General features: G+C 41.3%; 2 protein-coding genes across 5 annotated transcripts in view; one reads left to right on the forward strand and one right to left on the reverse strand.

Annotated features, from left to right (window-relative positions):
* The window catches only part of VEPH1 (ventricular zone expressed PH domain containing 1), a 215,166-nt gene that overhangs the window by 138,425 nt on the left and 50,814 nt on the right, over positions 1-25,927 (reverse strand). For all 4 annotated transcript variants that reach the window (XM_024740169.1, XM_024740167.1, XM_024740168.1 and 1 more), the window contains exon 5: positions 10,127-10,293. In XM_024740169.1, coding sequence (XP_024595937.1) covers positions 10,127-10,293 — 167 coding nt within the window. The remainder of the gene's footprint in view (positions 1-10,126; positions 10,294-25,927) is intronic.
* Positions 17,454-22,985, forward strand: PTX3 (pentraxin 3). The gene is made up of 3 exons (XM_024740171.1): positions 17,454-17,705; positions 18,152-18,556; positions 21,765-22,985. The coding sequence occupies exons 1-3, from the start codon at positions 17,576-17,578 to the stop codon at positions 22,376-22,378; spliced, it is 1,149 nt and encodes a 382-aa protein (XP_024595939.1). The 5' UTR covers positions 17,454-17,575; the 3' UTR covers positions 22,379-22,985.

Here is a 25,927-nt window from a genome sequence, read left to right on the forward strand (position 1 = left end):
TTTTTTTTTTTTTTTTGCGGTACGCAGGCCTCTCACTGTTGTGGCCTCTCCCGTTGTGGAGCACAGGCTCCGGACGCGCAGGGTCAGTGGCCATAGTTCACGGGCCCAGCTGCTTTGCGGCATGTGGGATCTTCCAGGACCGGGGCACGAACCTGTGTCCCCTGCATTGGCAGGCGGACTCTCAACCACTGCGCCACCAGGGAAGCCCTAGGAATCATTCTTGACAACTGTTTTTCCCTTATCAGCAGCTTCATCCAAGCAATCACCAAGTCCTATTGATTCCACCCCCCAAGTATCCCACAGATGGGTCCACTTCCCTCCATGTCCATTCATCTATCCATTCACTCATTCACCAATATTTATGGAGTCCTTCCCATTTGCAAGGTACTATTCTAGGTGCTGGAGTTAATGTTTCTAACAGGTCTGACAGGTTCCTGCCTTCATGGAATAACTCACTGTCTAGTAAAGGATATACTCAGTAAAACAAATAGTTACAAAATAAATACGTAATTATAAGTTTTAATAAATGTCACATAGGGAAAATACAGGGTGCTGTGAGACACAGTCCCAGGGCCCTGATTTAGGCTGGGGTTCAGGGAAGTCCTCTCAGCAGGGACATTTAAGCTGAGACACTGATCTAGTCACCCTGCACTGGGGTTATTCCAACAGCCTCCTAACTGTTCTCCCTGCCTTCAGTCTTGTCCGTCCAATCCCTTCCCGACCTTGTGGCCACAATGGTGACCCTCTCCTGCTTAAAATACTTCACTAATTTCTCATTGCTCTCAAGCCAGAGGTTCACTATACCTTTTCTGAACTGACTCCTATCCATCTTCTAGACTTAGCTCCTTACCCACCTATTCTACTGTCTCCCCATCCAGATCCCATCTCATAACACACTTCCACCATGTTGGATTTTTAAAAAATGTTCTTGACCTGCTAAGTTTTCTCTTGTGTCTGGAATTTTACTCATGTGATCCATTCTGCCTGTAGTTCTTATTGCCCCCAACTTGCTGGATAACTCCTTATCATTCTTGAGGCTTCAGATTAGCTATTATTTCCTTTAAAAAATCTTCGTCAACTCCTCTTCTTTTCCCCTCTCAGTCTCATGTCCCTGCTAAAGCTCCTACCCTCATACTTCCTTCTCATTGCTGCTCTAGTGTCTGCCTTGCAGACTGACTGAAATCTCTACAAGGTCAAGAATCATTTCCATTTTGTACCTATGAATGTATACTCAGTGCCTAGCACAGAGTCTGGCCTGAAAGTAAGTCAATAAATATTTAAGGAACAAACAAAAGACAGATCTAAATGATTTTATAGGGTAGTTTTGGGATAACCCCAACTCCCACCCCACACCATAGTACTTGAATAGTTGTACATAATGTTTAAACATATATACTACCATGTGTCATATACAACATAACTAATAAGGACATAAAAGAAGATAATTTTGAGATCACTAGGATCATCCTGTGTATAAATTTAAACTTGATATTCATATCCAGTACTTGCGGAGAAAAGGACAGAGCTAGTTTCTGGTAAATGGCACATATGAATGAACAGTTCAGTAAAGGCTGCCTGTGCATTGGGGTTGACCGTATGTCCTTTGGGTGCAGCTATGAGAGGTCCCTGGCACCTATGGCAGAAGTGTCAGCCAGCTGCTCCGGATCAGGGCAGCATACTTAACCTGAGGCTTTTAGAAATGGAAAACGCTTACACATTTCCTGCCCCATTCTACAAAATTCCATTTCCTAGTCCTTATTCTTCATGTCCTATTCCTGGAACACCTGTGACACGTGCTTCCAGTCATGACAATTTTATTTAAACTCCAGCCATATATCCCAAGCCTATAAAGAAAATTTTAAAAGGAAAAGAAAGAAAAGGGGAAAGGAAGAAAGAAAAAATAAGAAAGGCAGGCAGGCAGGCTCAGGCAAATATATATACTTCTGGGCAGAGTTGAATCCATAGGAGCAAAGAAAAGAGAAGCCCTGAATAATGGGAATAATAATAAAATGTGAATAATGTGAATGAATAAAGGCAGATATTTCTTGAAGTTTATCACTCACATTTAAGGGAAGTGGTGCTTTGGGCTTTAGATATTCTTGGATAAGGAGAAATTATATTTTCCAAACACAGGGCATTTCCTTAGGTTGGTCTCTTCATGGTGCCTCATTGGAGTCGTCTCATAACTCAGAGAAAGCCTCCTTTGGCTGACAGCAGAGTAGCCACTAAGGTAACATAGATGGCTGGCAAAGAGCAAGCTAACACGGCCTTTGTTTAGGCCACAAGCCCCACACCATGGACTCTGAAAGAGCTTCCAAACTGACCTCCTAGCCTCAAGTCTTTTCCCCTTCCTTCAGCCTCCTCACTGCCTAAAACTTCATCTGCTTATGTCAAAGATTTCCCATGGGGCTTCCCTGGTGGTGCAGTGGTTGAGAGTCCGCCTGCCGATGCAGGGGACACGGGTTCGTGCCCCGTTGCGGGAAGATCCCACATGCCACGGAGCGGCTGGGCCCGTGAGCCATGGCCGCTGAGCCTGCGTGTCCAGAGCCTGTGTGTCCGGAGTCTGTGCTCCGCAATGGGAGAGGCCACAACAGTGAGAGGCCCGCATACAGCAAAAAAAAAAAAAAAAAGAAAAGATTTCCCATGGTGCATGGCTGGAATCCCAATGCCACGGCATTCCAGGGTCTTCACTTATGGGTATATCTGCTGCCTCTTCCTCTGTGAACCCTCTGAGCCAGCAACATGCCACTGACCACCCACAGTGGCTTGAATACAGAGAAAACTCATACTTTCAAAGCTGATCTCAAATAGCTCTACTTCTGGGAAGCCTTCCCTCCAGCCTGCTCTAACATACACAGAACCTGAAGCTAGAGAACAAGGGAGGCCCCCAGACCACACACTGAAATATTCTATAGTCTTATACAGTGTTCTATCTTCTTACCTGACACATACACCTTTATAACAATCTGGGAGGCTTGATTTGAATTTAGAATTTTTGGCCCCTGTAGAGGGAACAGGAAGAAATGACCCTTAATCCCCATCTCTTGCCCCTCCCTTCTCTTCCTACCCCTGGCTTTGCCTTCAAGGAGTCTCCTATGCATATATGTGGATACCCCAGCCCACATATGCAAGCTCATCTAGGCTGCCTCTCAGACCTATGGGGTCACACTGTTGGCACGGCCTGTCCTTGGGAAAACAGGCCCAGGGACCAGGCCTTGCATCCTGGAAGCAGGATGGAGACTTACAGGAAGGGGATTCCAAGGTCCCAGTTATCTGGACTATGTCTAGTAGACAGGGAAGTGCATGGGAACTGGGGGCACAGGCAGAGGAGGGCCAACCAGAACAGTATAAAGCAAGTAGCCCAGGGAAGGGTCCTATCCCTGACTTTTCTGGTCCTTCCTGAGCAGAATTAATCACTGCCTTTTCTGTCTCCCAAAGCAGTCTACTGACAAGTTTAGCATCTCGTCCTTGAACTGAAATTTTGTGGACACAGCTCATTACTCCAGCCCATGGGCACCTTGAGGGTGCGACCATCTGAAAACATAGCTCCATAACTTAACTGGCAGCAAATGACATTTAAATTCTTACTTACAGAATAAAAAGTCGAGCTATTGTGTACATGTATGTGCACGTGTGTATCCACACTCCCTCTTAAATTAGTCCTCAGGTTCAATTTTCTCTTTCAATTTAATTTGGATAGTACTTACAAGTTCTATTAATCTCCAGAAACCTATAAAATAACTGCTACTCTTTTCAGGTATTACTTATACCCACCATACTAACGAAATATATATTCTGAAACCCAGGGTTCTGCTCCAAAGGCTGTTTGAGAACAGTCTATATATATTCCATCACTCTATCTTAATGCTCTGCAACTGGCTTCTCATTTTAAATAAATACCAAGTGACCTCTGAGTCTTGTCAGCCTGGTGATGCTATGTTAGGTGCTGCAGGATTAGGTATGTGAATAGGAATGCTCTACACTGCTGAGAGAAAATCCTAGAAAATGACTCTAGGGACCAGACCACAAAAGCAGTTCCTCTGGGTCTGGACATTAATCAACAGAGGGCCGAACTTGCCATTTCCTGCCACTCTTCTCTGTATGGTTAGGGCTAGATGCCTACATCCTGGGGATAATAACACATATGCTCATATGTGTTACTAAATTCTGTTTCCTTCATTGACTAGACTACAGCATGGTTTTTGGCAGCCGAGAATATAGACTTAGCCCCAGAAGGCCACTTGGAAAATTGACCACCCAGCCTTTTCCTATAAATGAACTTGGAGAATCCTCTGGAGCTTCCAGCCACGAGTCACTAGCCAAGAACTGCCTCCCTCCACCTAGGAAGGATAGCTTCCTAAAAGAGGGATACTCAGAGGGCAGTGATGGAGGAAGGGACACCACATGGTCGGGCAGCAACATCAGAAACTCACAGACAGATGGATGTTGACGCTATGTCACCTTCACAACCTCATGGACTAGTCAGCTATACATAGAGAAGATTTTTTTTCAAGGGCCAACTGTTGACCCTCCAGCCCTGGAGAGCCCAGTTATCACTGGTCACAGAAGGTGGGTAATGAGGAGTGCATTCAAGAAAGCATGAAAACATTCCTGCACTTGCCTTCATTGGAGAACCTGCTCAGTTTACCTCCAAGTTACAGAGCACTGGCACAGCTTTTATGCAGAAGGAAAAACCCCCTTTTAATCCAAATGTCACAAGGTCAAAATCCTTCTCATTTAGCCTCTTATTTCATCTGAAATTGAATGAACTAGACTTACACTGAAAGCCTCAGGCTATAGATTTGATTGTTGCCACGTATTTCATTTTCCTCTCTCAGTAGACTTTTCTCTGTATCCCTCCTTTTCCCCTTGCCTGCTGTCTAATTAATGAACATGAGAGAGAGGAGAGGTGAATCAGGGATTTCTCTAGCTCACTGTCTGAGCAGCTCAGTAATCAGGTGTTAGCTGACAAAGAGCTGAAGGAGGCAAGGGGGGTGGGAAGGGGCAGGGCTGCTTTAACAGGAAGAGAAGTGCTGATGGGAAACAAAGGGTTGGGCGGTGCCCTAGTCACCACTCCCTGCCACCAGTTAGGATCCTGGCCCTGGTGGGTCCCTTCACGTCATTATGGGTGCTTCCTAACCCTTTGCTTCTTCATTCTAGGATCCACACTCAGCACCTACAGGAATACCTACAGCAATCTGCTTTCCCCCTCTCTTTCCCCTTCTGTTCGGTTCTCCTCCTTTTCTTGTCTAGCTTACCTTTCTACTGTGTCCCCCGGCTCGCCCATTTGTTTCACAAGCCACAGCCTTACAGTCTCATTTTTTTTAGCATGTTGAGATCAAAAGATCTCATTGGCTGGAATTAGACTGGGTTGATGAGGTAGCTCAGCCTAATCTGTATGGCTCTGCGAAAGTTCCCTAACCAGTGTCAGCCCCAGATTTTCTGTAAATGGCAGTCTTAGGGGCGGGGCAGTGTGACTGTAATGGCCTGTGGAAGACATGGACATTGCCCGTCTGAAAACTAGAGGGGCCGATAAAGATAAGGGGGGCATGAAAAGCCACCTCACCAAGTCGCTCCTTGGTACCAGCACTGTTCTTGACCTCTCCAAACTTCAACTTCTCTGTTTACAAAATGAAAAGGTTGTGGAGAACAAGTGAGATAATCTCTGTAAAACACCTACACAGTGCCTGGTACTTGGCATGAGCTCAACCACTATTGGTGCCCCTTGTCCACCCTCCCCTGACTTCTGTAACCTGGGAACACTTCCCTTGTGGCCTTCTGAAGTGGAGGCTACTCAGTGACTCCCCCAGGCCAAGAGAGGAGGGGGTTGGGAGTCAGAGTGCTGGACCTGTCACTTACCGCTTACTACTTGTGAGATGGGGGCAAGATAACCTCTCAAAACATTCTTTTTTCTTTTTTTTTTTTCTGATTTTAACTGATTTATTTTTAATTTTTATACAATTTTTAAAGGTTACACTCCATTTGCAACAAAGCATCCATTTTGACTGGTGTAAAATGGAGAAAAAAATAACACATCATAGAGTTATTGGTAGGATTAAATGAGATATTAGATGTTAAAACAAAAGTCCTTTGTGAATGGTAAAATCCTCTGCAAATTTAGGCACTAATACTAACTCATCTGTCTTAAGAAATATTCGTGGAGAGACTTCTGTGTGCCAGGTACTATGCCAGGCACTGGGGACACAGTGATGGATAAGGTGGTCCTTGTGTCTCAAGCATTTGCATCACAGCCAAGGTGATCCAGAGGGAGAGACCAGCAGAGACAAATTCATGACAGTGTGAAATTGCTATGTCTGGGATTAGGCAGAAGAAAGGAGTCAGAGAGGACTACTGGCAAGAAAGCAACACCTAAGCAACTGTCAGCCCAGAAAGGGTGGTCCTGGTTAGGAAAGAACATTCCAGATGGAGAACATAGCATATATGTAAAAACTCAGTGCCCTGATAGAGAATGCCCACCTGTGGTCCCTAAGACTGTATAGTTGTTCAAGGTGTAAGGATTAAAGTGACCCTACGAGGCCAGGCAACAGTCAGGGGCCTGGTTTTAAATGGCCTCATAAGCCCTTTCCCGAGTCTCTGGACAGCCATAGAAGGCCTGTAACCAGAGGTCTGACAGGAACTCTCTGAACGCCACACATGGTGCCACCCTCATTCTTGGACCCTACCTTTTTGGGTCAGGTGACACCAAGGCCTTTCCCCTCCCCCTTCCTATAAGTGAGTCTCCTCCTGGTTTCATTTACCTTTATGCCCATCCTTTACCCTATGGGAAATAAGTTAGCTTATTCTATTTGGATAGAATTAGCTTATTCTATCCAAATCCCCCTTGAACTTTTATTGAACCTGCCTTTCCAAAAACTGTGTTTGTTTTGCTTTTGCTCTCAGGCTGCAGATCAAATGGCATGCCAGCCACCTCATTTATGAAACTAGGTTTGGCCTGTTAGTCACCTCTCACTATTCCCCATATCACCTGGTCCCCAGTCTCTATCTGTGGTAGGCAGAATAATGACTTCCCAAAGATGTCCACACCCTAATCCCCAGAACTTGTGAAAATGCTCCCTTCCACACAGAAGGGACTTTGTAAATGTGATTAAGTTAAGGGTCTTGCGATGGAGAGATAATCCTGGATCATCTGGGTGGCCCCAATGTACCCACAAGGGCCTTGGAAGAGGGAAAAAGGAGAGTCAAGCAGAGATGAGAGTGATGCAGACCATGGGCCAGCCTCTCGGAGCCGGAAAGCACAAGGAAACGTATTCTCCTCTAGATTCTCCAGAAGGAATGCAAGCCTGTTGACCCATTTTAGACTTCTGACCTCCAGAACTGTAAGGTAATAAATTTGTGTTGTTTTAAATCACTACATTTGTGGTAATGTTACAGCAGCACAGGAAACGAATACACCATCCTGTCTGTGCCCCCCTCACCCTGAGCCTTCTTTTAGGTGACCCAGTGATCCCTCAACTCCACTCCCTTACCAGCCCAAACTCTGTTGTAGCTTTGCCCATCCTTTCTGTCCTTAATCCTTTCTGAAACTCGTTTCTCCATCTGTGCTCTGGAATTCACTCCCAGACTTCCTCTAGTACCTTATTGTATCTAATATTTTCTCCCACAACCTCAATCACTTTATTCTTACTGGATGTTGTTAAACCCTCCTTATTTCTCCTAAACTCCCACACTCGTGTGGTCATTTCCTACCCTTCCCTGCCACACACAATCAGTAATGGATGCCTGCCACTCCCCACTTCACCCCACAGACCACTGCCTCTCGTGGGTCACTGGTGAGTCCCCAGCTACCAAATCCAAGGTCAATTCCCATCTCCAATCTCCTTTAACTCCCTAGATCTTGACCCTGTTGAGCCACTTTCCCCCTCTGGAGACCACACACATCTTTTTCCTTGTTCTTCATGGTCTTCACTCTCTTTGGCCTCTTTTGTTCATTTATTCATTTCCAGATTCAACAACGTTTTATTGAAACCCTATTAGGTGCCCAGCACTAGGCTAGGGAGTTCATACAAATATGCAGACACACTCTTTGCCCCTCAAGGAGTTTAAGGTGCACTGGAAGAGATGGACATGGAAAAAATAGTGACAATACATTATTCTAAGGGCAAAAGCAAAGATGCATACCAGGTAACAGAGAGGTGCCCAGTCCTCTGCCCGACTTCTAGCCTTACTGCTCAAAGTGTGGTCCCTGAAGCAGCAGGGGCAGCATCACCTGGGAACTTGTAAAAGGGCAGAATCGGGGACCCCATCCTAGACCTATTGAATTGAAACCTCTGGGGGTAGGGCTTAAGCCTGCTCTCCAGTGTCCAGGTCTCCCAGCCCAGTCCCCACTTCCTGAAGACCATTTGTCCCTCTGCTCCACCTGACATAAAACTTCAACATTGCCTGATGCCACTCCCTTTGTGGGTCTTCATGGCACCGATTTTCCCCTAAGGTAGAACTCACTGCCCACTGCCCGCCGTTTATACCTTTCATAGAGCACTTATCACCCCGTTTAGTTCAGTTTAATTTTATGAATGTTTATTGAGTGCTCTCAGATACTGTACCAAGATGTGGGATACAAAGGAAAAGAAGAAATCATGCCTTACCACAAGGAGCTTACAGTCTATTGTGGTTAATTATGCATATGACCATTCTTGCCTGCCTTTCTTTGAATTTTGATGTTGAATCCAAATGTTCCAGTCTTCACCTTAGTGTTGACTGGTTTTTCAAGTGGTGGATATTGATATTATCAGGAAAATGGGGCAAAGATGCAGCCATATATAACCTTGGCTGACCATTAATCTGTACTGTGCACATGTGTTGGTGCCCTCCAGAATCCAATTCTACTTCCTCCTTCCTGGCAGCCTCTAGTTTCTATGTGAGTATCCTCAGGGTTCAGGAGAAGCTCCAGGGGTAGAGCATGTGTCTGAAACGGAGACTATCAGGACTTTGGTTCGGATGTTGTAGGAAAGCGTACTGCTTAGAGAACCCCTAACCCCATCCGGAGCCCACAAGGAGAAATCCTACAGAAAATGAAAGCCAACACTGAGAAATCAAAAATCTGAGAAATGGAGATACAGAAGCTGTTCTGCTCACATATTTGAGCTCCTGATCAAGCCTCATCTGAAGGTTTTTCCCCATCGCATGTGCTAATAAATTCTTTTATTGTTTAAACCACTGTGGGTTGGGTGTTTGGTTACTGATAATCACAAGCATCCTAATTATTACAATCTTTTACTTGAATCCAAAGAACAAGTAATTTGCTATCTAGAAAGTGAGCCTTTGCTCTCACTACAGTCTGATTTCCCCATAAGTCAAGGCATGTGTAGGTCTCCCCCTTGGCCCTATCTGAGAAACCGTAGATTCCTAGGACTGCACGACCACACTGACCTTTCATTAAAGCTGTCCTTCAGTGGCTACAAATTTGCACATTGGTTGTGTTTGTATTACTGTACTTGTGGTGGTTAATTTCATGTGTCAGCTTCACTGAGTCAGAGGGTGCCCAGATATTTGGTTTAACATTACTCTGGGTATGTCTGTGAGGGTGTTTCCAGATGATACTGGCATCTAAATCAGTAGAATGAGAAAGCAGATTGCCCTCTCCAGTGTGAGTGAACCACATCCAATTTGTTGAAGGCCTGCATATGACTGCTTGAGCTGGGACATCAGTCTTCCCCAGGCCTCAGGCTGGGACTTACACCCTCAGCCCTCTGGTCCTCACACCCTCAGCCCTCTGGTCCTCAGGTCCTTGGACTGGAACTATATCACTCGCTCTCTTGGGTCCTCGGCTTGCAGACGGCAGATTGTGGGACTTTTTAGCCTCATAATTGCATAAGCCAACTCTAATTCCTCATGATAAATATGTATGTATGTATGTATGTACAGACAGACAGATTGATTGATAGATTCATTCTATTGCTTCTGTTTCTCTAGAGAACACTAAGACAGTATCCAAATTCTGCCACTACCTCCTCACTTTTATGATTCTAGAAAAAGTGAATGAGTGCTTTTATGTAAAGGTGAGCATGCACAGATACATGAGAGAGGAAAGCTGAAGCATACATCCTGTCCACATACCCAGAAACAGACCCGGTTGTATGAACCATCATGTATATAACGTAAATTTTACCTCCGGTTGCTTCCTCTTCGCAGCTACATGCAAAAGCCGTAAAAGATGGTACTGTTCTGGTTGTTCCAGCTGAGACATCAAGGCTAGGAGTTCTGTCAGGTGTCTGTTAATTGGCTGAGGCTGCTTATCGTACACAGCAGGTAACACCCTCAACAACATGGCATTACCTGTTGAAGGAATAATAACAGAAATGATGACTTTATCAGCCCATGAGCCATAGAATACCATTATTATCAATGCAACAAATTTTGGACCTCTTCACATATTAAATAGCACAGACTAATGGCCAAATCCTCTGCTAAAAATAACATGGTACCTTATTCTGAAAAATCACTGAATCATTATTTAAACAGATTCCATGAAAGGGAATATTTTATGATATGATCAGCATTATTATCTAATGAAAATTTTTCCTGAGTAATGCACCATGGGGAAAAGAAAATTTGACAGTAACCAGACAACACCCTTGAGAAGGAAACAGTTCCAATAAAGAATTCCTGACGAAAAACAACATTTGGATGCTGTTTAAATGAAAACTAAGCGGCGACATAAGCATGAATCTAAATGAAACTGAACTAAAAAAAAAAGTGCAGAGGAATGTATTCATGTTCCTGAGAGATATGGAGGCATGATTCAGACAGCTGATACATGGAAACTATGCCTTATTTTTACGAATAGTTAGAAAAGTAGCAATGCAAATTTAGATCCCCAATTTCTGCACTATTTCAAGGGAAGTTTAGACTCAGGTTGTTTGTCACAGGTGATCCGCCTCAAAGACTTGTATGGACAACTGGGTTTAAAATGGTGGAATCTGAAGAAAAAAATATGATGTAAGGTTTGCAGGGACTCATCAGCAAACAACATATGGGAAACATCTGCTTATCATTTTATGGTATGGATTTTTTCAAAAAATCCTCTCAAGAACGTAAATGTCTCAGAAGTTGTTTCTAGGGATTTCTCAAACAAGAATTTTCTTGCTTCTATTTACTTTAAATTTGGCTCTGTATATAGAAGACTTACACAGAAAGAATCAAATAAGCTGTGATTATACATGTGTAGACCCTTATTAAATGGTGGGGACATTTAGATATGAGGATTAAGAAAATAAGGCCAGAATTTTCAGAATATCTATGACTAAATTTAATGAAAGGGTGATCCTGGGTCATGGTGAATATATCTCGGTGATGATAAATAATGAGAATTGCTTTTTCCACACATGGCTCATAGAATTAGTCTCAAACAGATTTTAGGCATATGCTCACAGACTCCAAGGTATTGGAAATATTCAGTTTTTTTTTTTAATGTAAAAAACATTGTTTTATTTTTTAATTTATTTTTGCTTATTTTTACTAATTTTACTAAGAGCTTTTTCTTAAAGGATCAGGAATTGTCAATGTCATGCCCAATCTCTACAAAGCACATTAGCTCATAGAACTTAGCTATGTAGACATACTGATTAACTGCTAAAAAAGGCCACAATAAATGGAACTGTCATTGTAATTGAAGACAGGAACAATACTCATTAAAGGTTCTGGGACCCCTGAAGAGGGAAAACCCAGATTAGTCATCTTTAGCTGACTTGGATTTCGATCAAAGAATACAAAAATAAATAAGGGCTTTTTTAAAAATTTGAAACTGATGAAGACACTTTGGTGTAGAAATCCTATAAATTTCATTCATAAGCTAATATATTCTTCTTCATTATGAAATATTTCAAGCCATTAGACAAATATAGGCAAAAATATAAGGACCACTGGTGTGCCTACCAACCAGCTTTACCAAAACTTAACCTTGTACCATAATTGCTTCCCACCCCACTCACTTCCTTTTCTCCCCAGAGGCAACCACCAACCTGAAATTGGTGTTTACCATCTTTGTGAATGTTTTTACACTTCAATTGTATGTGAATATATCAATAAGCATTTATAGTGTTCTTTGCATGCTTTAAAATTCTATATCAATAGTATATTGTACATATCTTTGTGCAACATATTTTTTCCCAACCAACATTGTATTGAAGTTTTATATCCAAGAAGTTCTCCTTCATTTATTCTCACAGCTGTATGGTATTCTATTGTATAAATATGCAACAATTTATTCATATACTATATGGTTGGAAGATTTTCATTATTGTTATTATTATTGTTATTATTTGCTTTCACCGATAGTGCTGCACTTTTTAGACTATTTCATTGTGCATAAATGCGAAATATTCCCTTGGGTACTGATTCTGAGCTTAATGTGCTTAGAAATCACCTGGACAACTTGTTAAAACACAGATACTGATTCAACAGATTGGAGGTAGAGCCTGAGAATCTGAATTTCTAACAGGCTCTCAGGTGATGTTGATGGTCCCTGGACCACATAATTAAGTAGCAAAGCAGTGGGGTTTTCCCTCAGAGTTAAGTTTCTACATGTTCCAAAATTTCTTTGCAACGTGGTTGTAGTAGTTTTCTATAGCTCCCATAAGAAATTGACAAAAACTGTGGCCCAAAATAACACAAATTTATTATCTTATGTTTCCATAATACAGAAGTCTGGCATGAGTCTCACTGGGCTAAAATCCAGGTACTGGAAGGCCTGGGATCCTTCCTGGAGGTTGTAGGAAGGAACCGTTTCTTGGCTTTTCTAGCTTCTGGAGACCACCAGCATTCCTTGCTTTGGGGTCTCCTTCCTCCATCTTCAAAGTCAGCTACAGAGCAACTCTTTGATCCTGCTTCTGTCACTACACCTCTTCCTCTGCTTCTCTCTTCTGCCTCTCTTCCACTTAAGCACCCTTGTGATGACACTGTGTCCATCTGGATAATCTAGGATTATCTCCTTATATGGTAACCTTAATTCCATCTTCTGTGCAATGAAACACAACATGTTCACAGGTCATGGGGATTAAGACGTGGATATCTTTGGGGAGGGGTTCATTATTCTGCCTACCATCACGATTATAACAATTTACATACCCACCAGGCGCATGAATGTTTCTGTTGCCAACATTTGGTCTTGACAGACATTGGTTTTTGCCAATCTGATGGGGTGTAAGGTGACACCTCATTTTTTGTTTTAATTTTCATTTATTTAATCACTTGTAAGGCTGAGCACCATTTTTATACGTTTTCAGGTCATTTCCTCTGCTGTGATTTGGCCATTCATATCCTTTGCCTATTTTCGATTGGGATGTTTGTGTTTTCTTACTGATTTGTAGAAGTTCCTTATTTATTCTGGACACTAATATTTGGTCTATTAGTTTTAAATTTGCAATCCTAATGGAGTTGATTTTTTAATTTTTTATTTTATGGTTTATAAAGATTTTGTCATTGAGAAAATTTTCCCTAATATAATGAATATGTTCATAAAAATATTCTACTATATTTTCTCCTAAAAGCATTATGATTTTTTAAAAAAATTATTTTATTTATTTGGCTGCGTTGGGTCTTCGTTGCTGCGTGCAGGCTTTCTCTAGTTGCGGCGAGTGGGGGCTACTCTTCGCTGCAATGCACGTGCTTCTCATTGTAGTGGCTTCTCTTGTTGCAGAGCACGGGCTCTAGGTGCGTAGGCTTCAGTAGTTGTGGCTCTCGGGCTCTAGAGTGCAGGCTCAGTAGTTGTGGCGCACGGGCTTAGGTGCTCCGCAGCATGTGGGATCTTCCTGGACCAGGGCTCGAACCTGTGTCCCCTGCAATGGCAGGCGGATTCTTAACCATTGCGCCACCAGGGAAGACCTATGATTTCGTTTTTATGTTTGTCTTTAATCCATCTGGATTTTACTTTTTGTACATACGAGGAAGGGATCTAATTATAAATATATATTTGTGTGTATATAAACAATTGTCCCAGATCAATTTATTGAGTGGCCAACTGTTTCCCTTCTGATTTGTAATACCTCTTTCGTATATAAAGTTTCCCATGTATCTGGATCTGTTTCTGGTTATTTGTCATACCTTCACCAATTATATATTTTCTTCATTACAATAACTTTATAATAAATCATTATATCTCACAGGGCAAATTTCTTCATCTTCTACTTCAAATTCCTCTATATAAATTTTACCATTAGTTTGTCAACATCCTTGAAAAACTAGGTTAGGTTTTTTTCTTCACATTGAATATATAGACTAATTTGGAATAATTGACATCTCTGTGAAACTGAGTCTTCTTATTCAAGAACTTGATATATTCTTCTATGTAATTTTTTTATGTCTTTCAAAGTTTTGTGATATTAGCTGTACCTTATATATCTTTTGTTAAATAGATTCCTAGGTATTCCATATTTGTTGCTATTGTAAATGAAAGTTTTTGGTCTTTTAAAGATATTTTCTATTTATGTGCTGCATTAAGAAAGCAACTGATTTTTGTACATTGACCTTTCATCCAGCAAAAGTTTAGTTCTTTTATTAATAAACTGTCTTCAGAGTCTCTTAGATTTTCTGTATATAGATAATCAACTTACAATAACTGATGAAAACTTCGTTTCTTTCCATCCTTATTCCTTACATTTCTTTTTTGTCCTACTTTACCGGCTGGGACCTCAAACACTTTGATGAATAGAACCAGTGTCCACTGGTATCGTTTTATTATTCCTGTCTTTAAAGAGTATGCTTCTAAGGATTCATCATAATGTATGTAACATGTTTCTACACATTTTTGGTATTTAGATTTTATCAGTTTAAGTTCGTCTTTTTCCTAGTTTGAACATGAATGAGAGTTGAATTTTATTAAACGATTTTTCTGCACCTGTCCACATGATGATTTCTCCTTTCACTTGTTATTGTAGTAAATTAATGAATATTCTAATGTTTAATCAATCTTATACTCTTAGAATACACTCAGCTTGGTTATGATGCATTTTAATGCATAGATTGCTGGATTTGGGCTCATATTTCATTTAGAGCTTTCACATCTATGTCCTTAAATGAGACTGACTTGCAGTTTTCCTTTCTTGTACTGACCTTGTCTCTTTTTAGTATCATACTTACTAGACATATAAAAAGAATTTAGTGCATTCCTGCACACACTATTCTCAGAGGCCGTTTATATAAAATGGGGATTACATGTTCCTTGCTTGGTAGAACTTGCTTATCAAACCTTCTGAGCAATGTTCCATATATTTCATCATATCAAAATTTAAATTATGTAGTTTAAATTTCTGTATCCTTTCGCAGTTTTTTGGCATTGGAATGATCAGTTATGACAGAAGTGAACCTATCAGTTATGAGAAGTACGTTAAAATCTGTCTTTATGATTATGGATTTGTCAATTTCTTCTTAGAAGTCTGCCAATATTTGGCATATTTTTTTGAAACTACCAGATAGTTCTGAGATATCTTCCTGGTAAAGCATTGCATCATAATTTAATTTCTCTCTTTGCTTTAAAGTCTACTTTTGACTGATATTAATACAACTATGCTAGCTTTTTTGAATTGCCCTTGTAGGGTATATTCTCTCACCACTTTAAAATTTTTTTGTTTTCGAGATTTCTAGATTCTTATGTTTTATGTGTGACTCTTGTAAGTGACTTATAGCTGAACTTAAAAAATATTTCTATCTGACAAACATTTGTCTCTTAACTGAAAGTTTGTTTCATTAATACTTATAGTGATTACTGGTATATTTGGATTTATTTTTACGTTACATTGTGCTTTTTACTTATCTTGCTCTGTCTATGCTCTGTATTCCTTCTATTTGGACATTTTATTTCCTTTTGGTTTTGGTGGCTGTCCTTTAAAAGATAAACATTCTTGAACTAACAAAGAAAAATTAATTTTCCTGTCTTGAACAATGAAAGGATTTTAGAATTACTTTCTTAGCTCTTTCTTCCAGTTCCTTAATATTCTCTTCAGCTTCAGCCTAATTTGTCATTTAATCCATTCCTTGAATTTTTTAAAAATTTCAATTAACTTTTTTTTAATTCTAGAAGTTATATTTGATTCTTTAAAAAACATCAGTGTCTTTTTCTTTTTTCATGTTTCCAATTCCTTCTTGTAGATCTTAAATCACTTTAAACACACTTATTTTCTAGTTTCTAGCTGATATTTTAAATAAGTGAAATTTTTGAGGGAGGGGTGTCTAATCCCTTTTGGTTTCTGTTGGTTCTAATTTATGGTGGATTGTTCCCTCATATGTTTAAATAATTTTTATTATGAATTTATTTTTAATAATAAGTATGTGTCAGACAGTATACATTTGAATCTGGAACATATGAGGGCAGGCCCAAAGTCACAAACTCTCAGAGACCCTGTAGAGTTCAAAGAGAGCTATGCTTACTTCTCACTTTCTTGAGCTAGGGCAGGGACCAACTGAAATCCAATAGGTAACTCCTCATCCTGGCCTAAGCCTTGTTCCCATATGGCCATTAACACTTGGTTATCACAGAACGGACAACATGTCCACCCCTTCACCTCCCCTGGGGGGAGGGGGCCTAGCATCAGCTCTTGGGCTTTACTGGTCTGTTTTTGGTTCCCTCTCTTTGGCCTCTGGATATCTCCCTTACTTTATTGGAAGCTTATTTGTACATTTTAAGTTTTTATTATTATTCTAATGTAAACACATTTCGAGGTTTTTTTTTCCACCAGTTTTCAGCTTATATAGATCTCCATATATTGGCAGAAGCAGGAATCCCTAAATTTACTTTAGAAACATGATCTTTGACTCTAAGCCTAGTGAAATAATATATCCACTAAATTTCAGGTTATGAAAAGAAACACACCTAAAATCAGTTAATTCCTTTTCCCCAGCTTCTTCTCATTCTAGGTTTACCAATTTTGCTGTGTTTGTCATTAGAAAGTCCATTTATAAAAGTATAGTTGCAACTCCAGAAGGATTAAAGGTGGAATAACTCGGAATGGATTTGGCTTCTAGAGCCATACAAATTTTTACTGTGTTGGTTTATCTTGAAATCAGAGTAACTTTCACAGTTTAGACCTGTAAAACTGTGTACAAAGAAAAGTGAAAAAAAGTTTTCTATACATAACGGTGGTGAAACAATGCGAGTGCACACAAAATGCTGAAATGATGCTCTTGCTTTCACACCTCTATGCCTGCTGAATTATTTCTCCCCCTAACACCCCTCCCCTCCCTCTCATCCTTCAGTGCTACCAATTCAAGTTACAACAGCTAATCCCCAGGGGGAGACAGTCCTAGCCCCGTCTCCCCACCTCTTTCCCCTCTGACCCTCTTCCAATTAATCTGACTGCAGTGTAAACCTTTGTGGTTTACTATTGTGCAACTCCCCACGTCTCCTTCCCCCTCCCCCCCACCCCTCCCCCCCCAATTCAGGGGAACTCCCGTGAACGCAGTGCCACTGGCATTACTCATTCATCCCCATTCAGACCTTCCCCAGCATTTATTAAGGGCTCTCAGCTCCTGCCTCTCACTCTCCTCCGCTCCTTCTCCACTCACTTGAGAGCCTCTTGTTTCGTCCCCTCCCGACGTCTGTGGGAAGAACTTTGTCTCTTCAGCAATGCATCTCCCCGTGATTCTGTTTTGTGCTCTCTGGTCTGCACTGTCGGCCGAGAACTCGGATGAATATGAGCTCATGTATGTGAATCTGGACAATGAAATAGACAATGGACTCCATCCCACTGAGGACCGTAAGTTCATTTTAACTGTTTCTCTGCTAATCCTAATTACATATCCACCTCTTTGGGTCTAAGTATTATACATATATTTTGTAGCCAATGAAATAAGCAAAAAAAATTAGTTTGTTTTGCAAAAGAGAAAAGCACGTTAGGAAAGGGAGAGTTTTCAAAAAGTTACTTCTGTCATTGATACATAATGGGTCGAACTGTATGAAATCGCCTATATTCTCGTTTTGAGCTCCATGAACGGCAATTTCATAGAGTTCAACTTCATATAAACTTGCATGGTTTCTGTCATACTCGAGATATTTACATGCTGGTTTTTTGCAGGTATCCTGAAAGGAAAGGGGGGTACTGGGGATGAGTACTTGGGACCACAGAGGGAGGTCGGCATTTTACAAGGCACACCCGAGGAGGGCCTGGGCGGGTCGGTAACGCGTGTGTGTCCCGTGCTCTAGCTACGCCGTGCGACTGCAGTCGGGAGAACTCCGAGTGGGACAAGCTCTTCATCATGCTGGAGAACTCTCAGATGCGGGAGGGCATGCTGCTGCAGGCCACCGACGACGTCCTCCGGGGTGAGCTGCAGAAGCTGCGGGCCGAGCTGGGCCGGCTGGCGGGCAGCCTGGTGAGGCCGTGCGCGCCGGTGGCCCCCGCCGAGGCCAGGCTGGCCCGGGCGCTGGATGAGCTGCTGCAGGCGAGCCGCGAGGCGAGCCGCAGGCTGGCGCGCCTGGAGGAAGCCGGGGCGCTGCAGCCGCAGGAGGAGGCGGGGCGCGCCCTTGGCGCAGTGCTCGAGGAGCTGCGGCAGACGCAGGCCGACCTCCGCGCTGTGCAGGGCTGGGCGGCAGGACGCTGGCTGCCAGCAGGTGAGGACGCTGGGCCGGGCGGGGACCCCCACGCGGCTTCGTTCTCGGAGCGCGAGTTGCGGGAAGCAGAGTCAGCCAACCCTCTAGGAGAGGCTTTAGCGGGAGGAAACACACACACACACCCTTCTGTTTCTCCATGCATGGTCACAGAGCTCAGACACACCATACAAGGCGGGAAAATTGCTTTCAAAAGTAGTCTCCAGTCCCGAGGAATCCAGAGGATAGATGTGCACGTAATCATCACAGTCTTGAAATAGACGTCAAGGGGCCCCAGACTGACACCCGATCCGACCAGGCGTTACAGGAGCTCTATTGGCCGGTTATAACCGTGACCTCTCTCGGTGTCAGCTTCCCTCCGTTAGGGATTTCCACTTCGTCTAATTTTAGCCGGCTTCTCTCTTTAGGGGAGCTCTGGTTCCCCGCGCTATTTCAGGGCCCAGCCTAATTTTTAGGAAGGGTTTCCAATCCCTGGGCTGGCCCCTCCCCCTGCCAGTTCCAAACAAAAGACTTGAGGCTGAATCTGATCTCCCAAGGGGTCCCCCCAGCCCTAGGGTCTGTGAAATGAGCGCCAGAGTGAGGTCCAGGGTGTGAGGTTTGGAATAAACCAGAGGCTGAGGGATCCAAAGAGAGACAGTAAGATGTAGGAGCGAACTGGTATCCAGGTGGCACCCCAGGGATGTGGAGGATCAGGGTGAAACAGGAGAGGGTGAGTTCAAACCAGATGCAACCTGTCGAAGTCCCATGTAATACTAAGTGAATTTTCAAACACATGTGGGCTCGAAATAATACATTTGAAAGACAGTTCAAGGAAATAAAGAGTAGATTTGGAGCCAAGTAACACTCCTTTGTAAATCAAAATTTCTAAGAAATGGTGATGTAACAATTGTGGGTTACATTAGAAAATCTGTGTCCTATGTAAGAAAATATGACTTACACTTTTCCTGAGCATCTTATGAACAGAAAACAATTACAAAAAGCACCATCCTTTCTTTATGTCCAATAAAGCAACTCTTATTGGATGGGGTAGGAGAAGAATCATGCATGTGTGAGAGCATGTTGCATTTAAAATTGCAGAAACCATACCAGAATATGAGTCTTTCCTAAATAACTGAGGACTATCAGTACAGAACATATTTTTTTAAATATTAAGTAGGGCTTCAGAGGGGGGAAAAATCATAAAATCAAATATACAATAGATCCTCAATGTAAGTGACAAGGAGACAAATTATAATTCTTTAGCTGTTTTAATGGATGAAATTTGTCTTTTGCAAACCATGTAAAATCATTGTACATATCACATATCAGGAAAACTGAAGAATTATGCTGTTTCACTTCCACCTCTGCATACTAGTTAGAGCAGAAGAGGGATGTATTTCTGAATTCAAAAATGTTAATTTCTTATTATAATACATCCTCTACTAATACTTTACCCACATGCTTTGATTTCTCCTCTCTTGGTTTCCTGCCAGCTTGGCTCCTAAGGGATTCCTAATCATTCTGTTGTCAGCCTCTTAAGAACCTGGTTTTAATTCTGTTTGGTCTTTGATAATATAATCAGAAAAACCTATTAGTTAAAAGCCATTTCATGAGAGAGTTTCTGACATTTTAAAGACATATCAAGAGCCTCAATCACTGGCCCCCAAAAGAAGCCACAAAAAAACTTGTCAACATGCAGTTCTACTCCATGAACTCACATAACCAGTGCAGCCAACAGGGGAAGCTGGGTCTCTGAGAAGCAATCAAGGAAGGCTTTGGAATGCAATCCTAACTGCCTGGGCTTATTTAAACAGGAAATCAGTTCATGAGATTGTAGTTGGCACCCTCTCTGAACACTACTGAAACATTACAGAGAGTATGTCAAATGCCCATGCATATGGTGATCTTTTGTTCCATGATCTTTGATTGATTTAAATAACATAGCTAGGAAAGCATGTACCTACCAATTTCATCTGAAAAAAGAATCAACACCTCATTAAAAATTAATTTTTAAAAATCTTCAGAAATTCAAATTATTCAGTGAAAAAGTTAATACCAAAGTATGACAGGACCAATTTTGTGCTTTAGTATGATAGTTATTTTTCTAGGATTTTCTGAACCTCATTATCTTCTCTATTTCTAAAGGATAAGGTCCATCTGCTTAATTTTTTCAGGATGGAGCCTAGCCTTCAGCCACTTGTAGGCAGTTAGCTTAGTTTACCACACTTTGCATGGATATTTGGTTCCTGTAAGTTCTATTCACTAGTTAGTCTTTAAAAGCTCTGAGAGTTTGCTTTTTAAAGCTATCTTACGGTAAATCTTCTTTAGGTTGTTATAAACTGCATACCTAGCCCTACTTTAGATTTTTAAAAATTCTTTCTTTATATGGTCTTTTATGCATATATGAGGTTAGCACAAGGCAGAGCTCACTTGTTAAAGGCTTTAGCACATTATTTCCTAGAGACACCTAAAAGGTCTTCACTTCAGCATCTGCGGCTCCCTGACTGGCCATGTGACCTGGAGATGGACAGAGATGGGAATTTACTAAGCTCCCAACCCCCAAGTTTGAAAGTCTCCTTCTAAGTGCGGATTAGCAGAAATATATACTCTATCCGACCCCTTGGAAGAATTCACTCTTCCTTAAAGGTTTTCTGTTACGGCTTACATAGCATTTATAAGCATGTGGACAGAGTAAGAATTTTTAAGCATATCTTTGGTCCACAGAGCTCTTCTCGACTGCTACATGCTTGTTCTTTACAGACTTGCAGAATATTACAAGGAGAATGGAAGAGCCCTTGACAGATAACTATAAAGCCTGGAGAGATTGTGGGGCTCATCAAAAGCAACACAGCTTACTAGTAGTAAAACAAACTGAATTCCAGCTCTTTTAGCCAAATCCAGGGGTTCTTCTACCACTAAGAGGCAATGCAGTGTGCTGGTTAAGGGTGTGGCTCCTGCTGCCAGAGTGCCCAGTTCAAACCCAATTTTACCATTTCTCTGTGTGCCTTCTTTTCCATTTACATGCTTCTGAATGAGACAGTTGATTTTCCTTATTCCTGTTTTCTTTCCTTTATAGAGATTTTATACTTGGGCCCCTCAAGTCATAACATATTGCTGCATACAGTTTTTAACCGTAGTCATGAAAAGGCCCATCCTAAAATGCCTAACTGCCAGAATCATTTCGGAATGAATTTGTATTTTCTTTCATATTCTTACTCCCTTGCTACTCTAGGTTGTGAAACAGCGATTTTATTCCCCATGCGTTCCAAGAAGATTTTTGCAAGTGTGCATCCAGCAACACCAATGAAACTTGAGGCTTTCAGTGCCTGCATTTGGGTCAAAGCCACAGATGTGTTAAACAAAACTGTCCTGTTTTCCTATGGCACAAAGAGGAATCCATATGAGATCCAGCTGTACCTCAGCTATCAGTCCATCGTGCTTGTGGTGGGTGGAGAGGAAAACAGACTGGTCACCGATACTGTGATTTCCCTGGGAACGTGGACCCATCTGTGCAGCACCTGGAATTCAGAGAAAGGGCACGTGGCCTTGTGGGTAAATGGTGACCTGGTGGCCGCCACTGTAGACATGGCCACGGGTCACGTTGTTCCCGAGGGAGGAATCCTGCAGGTTGGCCAAGAAAAGAATGGCTGCTGTGTGGGTGGTGGCTTTGATGAGACATTAGCCTTTTCTGGCAGACTCACGGGCTTCAACATCTGGGATCATGTTCTCAGCAATGAAGACATAAGAAAGACCGGAGGAGCAGAGTCCTGTCACATCCGGGGCAATGTGGTTGGGTGGGCAGTCACGGAGATTCAGCCCCACGGAGGAGCGCAGTACGTTTCTTAAGTGTGGTGAAACTCTACTTAAAGCCAAAGAAAGAAACTCACATTTTAAGCATATGCCACTTGGGAAGGTCTAAAAACCTGAATGCATTATTAAGAACACTTGAGACAAATGAAGGAGAGAGTTGAGATCAATCTTTATTTATCTTGGCAAAATACTGAATAAATAGTCGAAGGGGAGACATTGGAGAAGGCTTTTGGGGATATTGTTACTAGACTTTATGCCATGTGCTTTCAGATTAATGCTGTGTCTTTGTCAGATAAACTCTCAAATAATGAAAAAAGACTGTATGGTTGAACAGAAGGACAATTGTTTTACTTTTCTTTGGCTAATTTTGTTTTGGCCAGAGATGAATTTTACATTGGAAGAATAATAAAATAACATTTGTTGTCCACTGTTCATTGTTATTGGTACATACCTTATTATGAAAAAATGATAGAACATATTTATACTACCATGTGACTTAACAAATACAAATGTAGTGTGTGTTATAATCAAATGTCATTTTTTGAGGAGATAGTTATATAAGTTATATTGTAAAATGGTTTTGTATTAATTTTATTGAGACTATTTTTGTAAATCTCTACTGTAAATAAAATATTTTATAAAAATGAGTCCATGTCATCTAATTATAAATTTAAAATGTTTGGGAGCAAATCCACACTTTTTTTAAATCTAAAGCAGGCAATTAGTTTTCAGATACTAATCTGTTATGTAAATAGTAATAGTTACTATCGTTAGAAACAAACTATAGAGTTGTTTTAAGCATTGGCTTCCTATAAATCATAGGCAAGAAATATGATCTTGGCTAAGTCAATTCATCTCTCTGGGTTTTAGTTTCCTCAACTGAGAAATCAAGGAATTGAAGAAATAATGATTCCTTCCAATTTGATGATGCTATGAGCATATACAACTTTCTGTCCCATGTATACAGGGGAAAAAATATGAATTATATTCAGAGTTCCTCAGATTCACATGAGATGGTTTAGGACTGTTATTGGGGAGATCTAAAAATCTGGAAAAGAAACAATGAATTCTGCCCTTAATACACATCCCATTCTCTTATGCATAAAGGAGAGAACAGTCAAGTCCCTTCAACCTGTAGATGGGGAGATAACTCTCTACCACACTAATGTTCTCTTCCTGTAGAGGCGACGCAAGCACGGGCTGACAGAAGAACCACAAAGCCACATCTGAACATCAGTAGGAAATGTGGTAGAACCACAGTGATGATGTGTCAGCCTAAAGGTAGGACCTGAACAACCACAGGTCATCTCCTGTTCATGAGGTGTGGAGAAGGGAGCCAGGAGTAATTATCAAACCACATTTTGTAACTAACTAGCCTGGTCCTTAGACAAGTTATTTAACTCCTCTGGAACTTCTCAGTAAAAGAAGGGGGTTAAACTCTTAGTGTCCAGTGAAATTCTATAAATCTAGGAATCTTTGAAGATATACTCATGGTATCAATATAGCTTCACCCTACTCGTGAGACCCACAAAGCCAGGGTGAAATGTCTCAAAGAAAATCCTTCCCAGTTTTGAGGTCACAGGTCAGTCTCAGACACTCGGAGATTACATAATTCAAGGTTACAGTGGCCATATGCGAGTCCCTGTTTAGCCACTGTCTATGACTCTGAATGCTGAGCTGAAGGAGGAAATACTTGACCGAACCTTCAGCAGAGAGTTAGGCATGCTTTCAATTCCTTTTCACATTTCAGCATGAATTACATCTGTTCAAGAGACCCAAGATGATGCTGGCCAAGAGATATGCAAATTCATATGCTGATAGAGTTAAATGTAAGGGAACTTTTAATTTTTAACAGGAATTACATGTTGAAGGCAGAGAAGAAACAAACTGAAAAAAAGAAAGTAACCCTTGAGTTACTAAAGTAGAAATTACCTCTGCTACAGCAGTATATCTGGATAAGTGTTCTAGGGACTTCTAATTGTTCCCTGATATCTATTTTCCCTCTTTTCCTAAATAACAGAATTCTGGTTTTAATGGTATGTATGGCCACTCGGAGTAAAGTCTCTATTTTCCAGCATCAATTGCAGCTAGATGTGGCCAAATGACTATGTTCTGGCTGATGGTGAAATAACGAATGTGATTCCCTTTCCTTTTCTCCTTCTGACTGATGGGAATATGGTAATCACAGCTGGAATTTCAGCAACCATCTTAGATCAAGAGATTTAGCATAACAATATAGAATAAGCTTGGGCCTTTAATATTATGAAGCTGTCTTGCCAGCCCTAGGCTGCCTGTTCCTGCACTTCTTTTACACAACAACAACAAAAAAATACACCTTTATCTTTTCTTCAATCCACTATTGGTTGACCACTTAATCTAATCCTGATCCCGTAGAGCAATTTTTCTTTTTAATAAAAAAGACCAAGCACTTTATTCCCACAAAATACTCAGACTATATGTACAAAATACACTTTACAGTCTCAGGAAGCTGGCTATCTGACTCTTTTCTTTACACTGATAGCATTTAATGAGTTTTAGAATACACAGTGTCAGCAAAAGGAGGAAGTAAGAAATGTGTAAAATAGTAATAAAAGAATCTAAAGAGAAATATCAGCGTGCTGGCTTAGTCTAGCACATTGGCAAAGAGTTTCACTCACCAGGATGGTTACTGAGGGCATCATCATATTATAGCACAGTAAAAGAACTGTGCAAGATGGCTCAAGTTATTCAGAGGAAAAAATACATGTATAACTAATATATAATACATTACATGTACAAAATATAAAATATTATGTATGTGTGCTAGAGTGACAAACTGTCCTGGTTTGCCTAGGACCAACCCAGCTTTAGTACTGATAGTCCCCTGTTCCAGGAAATCCTTCAGTCCTAGGCAAACTGACACTTTGTCACTCTAGTACCTACATATGTATGTAAGTAGAGCAACTTTTTTGCAGAGAGAGTACCTGAACAAGATAGAGTTGATATATTTTCCTTGTCTATTGCAATGTGAGTTGGCTTTTAATTAAGTATTAATTCCTTTAAAAAAATCCAGAACAGTTGACTATTAAGTATATATTATAGAATATTAGAGCTAGGTATTTGCAATTACTCAACTAACTTCACTTTAATAAACAGATTTGAAAACAAAGAAGAAACTATAATTGATTTTTATTTCATCTCTTCTTAAATTTTATATTAGAAAGCTCTTCTTTGAGAAGCTTACTAAGGCCAAATGTTTCCAGAACTGTATTCTAGCCACTAAGAAATAGCACTCAAAGACTTCCGTGGTGGCACAGTGGTTAAGAATCCACCTGTCAATGCAGGGGACATGGGTTTGAGCCCTGGTCCGGGAAGATCCCACATGCCGCGGAGCAACTAAGCCCATGCACCACAACTTCTGAAGCCCGGGTGCCACAACTACTGAAGCCCGCGCCTAGAGCCCGTGCTCCACAACAAGAGAAGCCACTGCAATGAGAAGCCCGCGCACCGAAACGAAGAGTAGCCCCCACTTGACGCAACTAGAGAAAGCGCACATGCAGCAATGAAGACCCACCACAGCCAAAAATAAAAAGAGGGAGGGAGGGA

The sequence above is a fragment of the Neophocaena asiaeorientalis genome, unplaced genomic scaffold (assembly GCF_003031525.2).
Source record: "Neophocaena asiaeorientalis asiaeorientalis breed wild unplaced genomic scaffold, Neophocaena_asiaeorientalis_V1.1 scaffold50, whole genome shotgun sequence".
Lineage (NCBI taxonomy): Eukaryota > Metazoa > Chordata > Mammalia > Artiodactyla > Phocoenidae > Neophocaena > Neophocaena asiaeorientalis.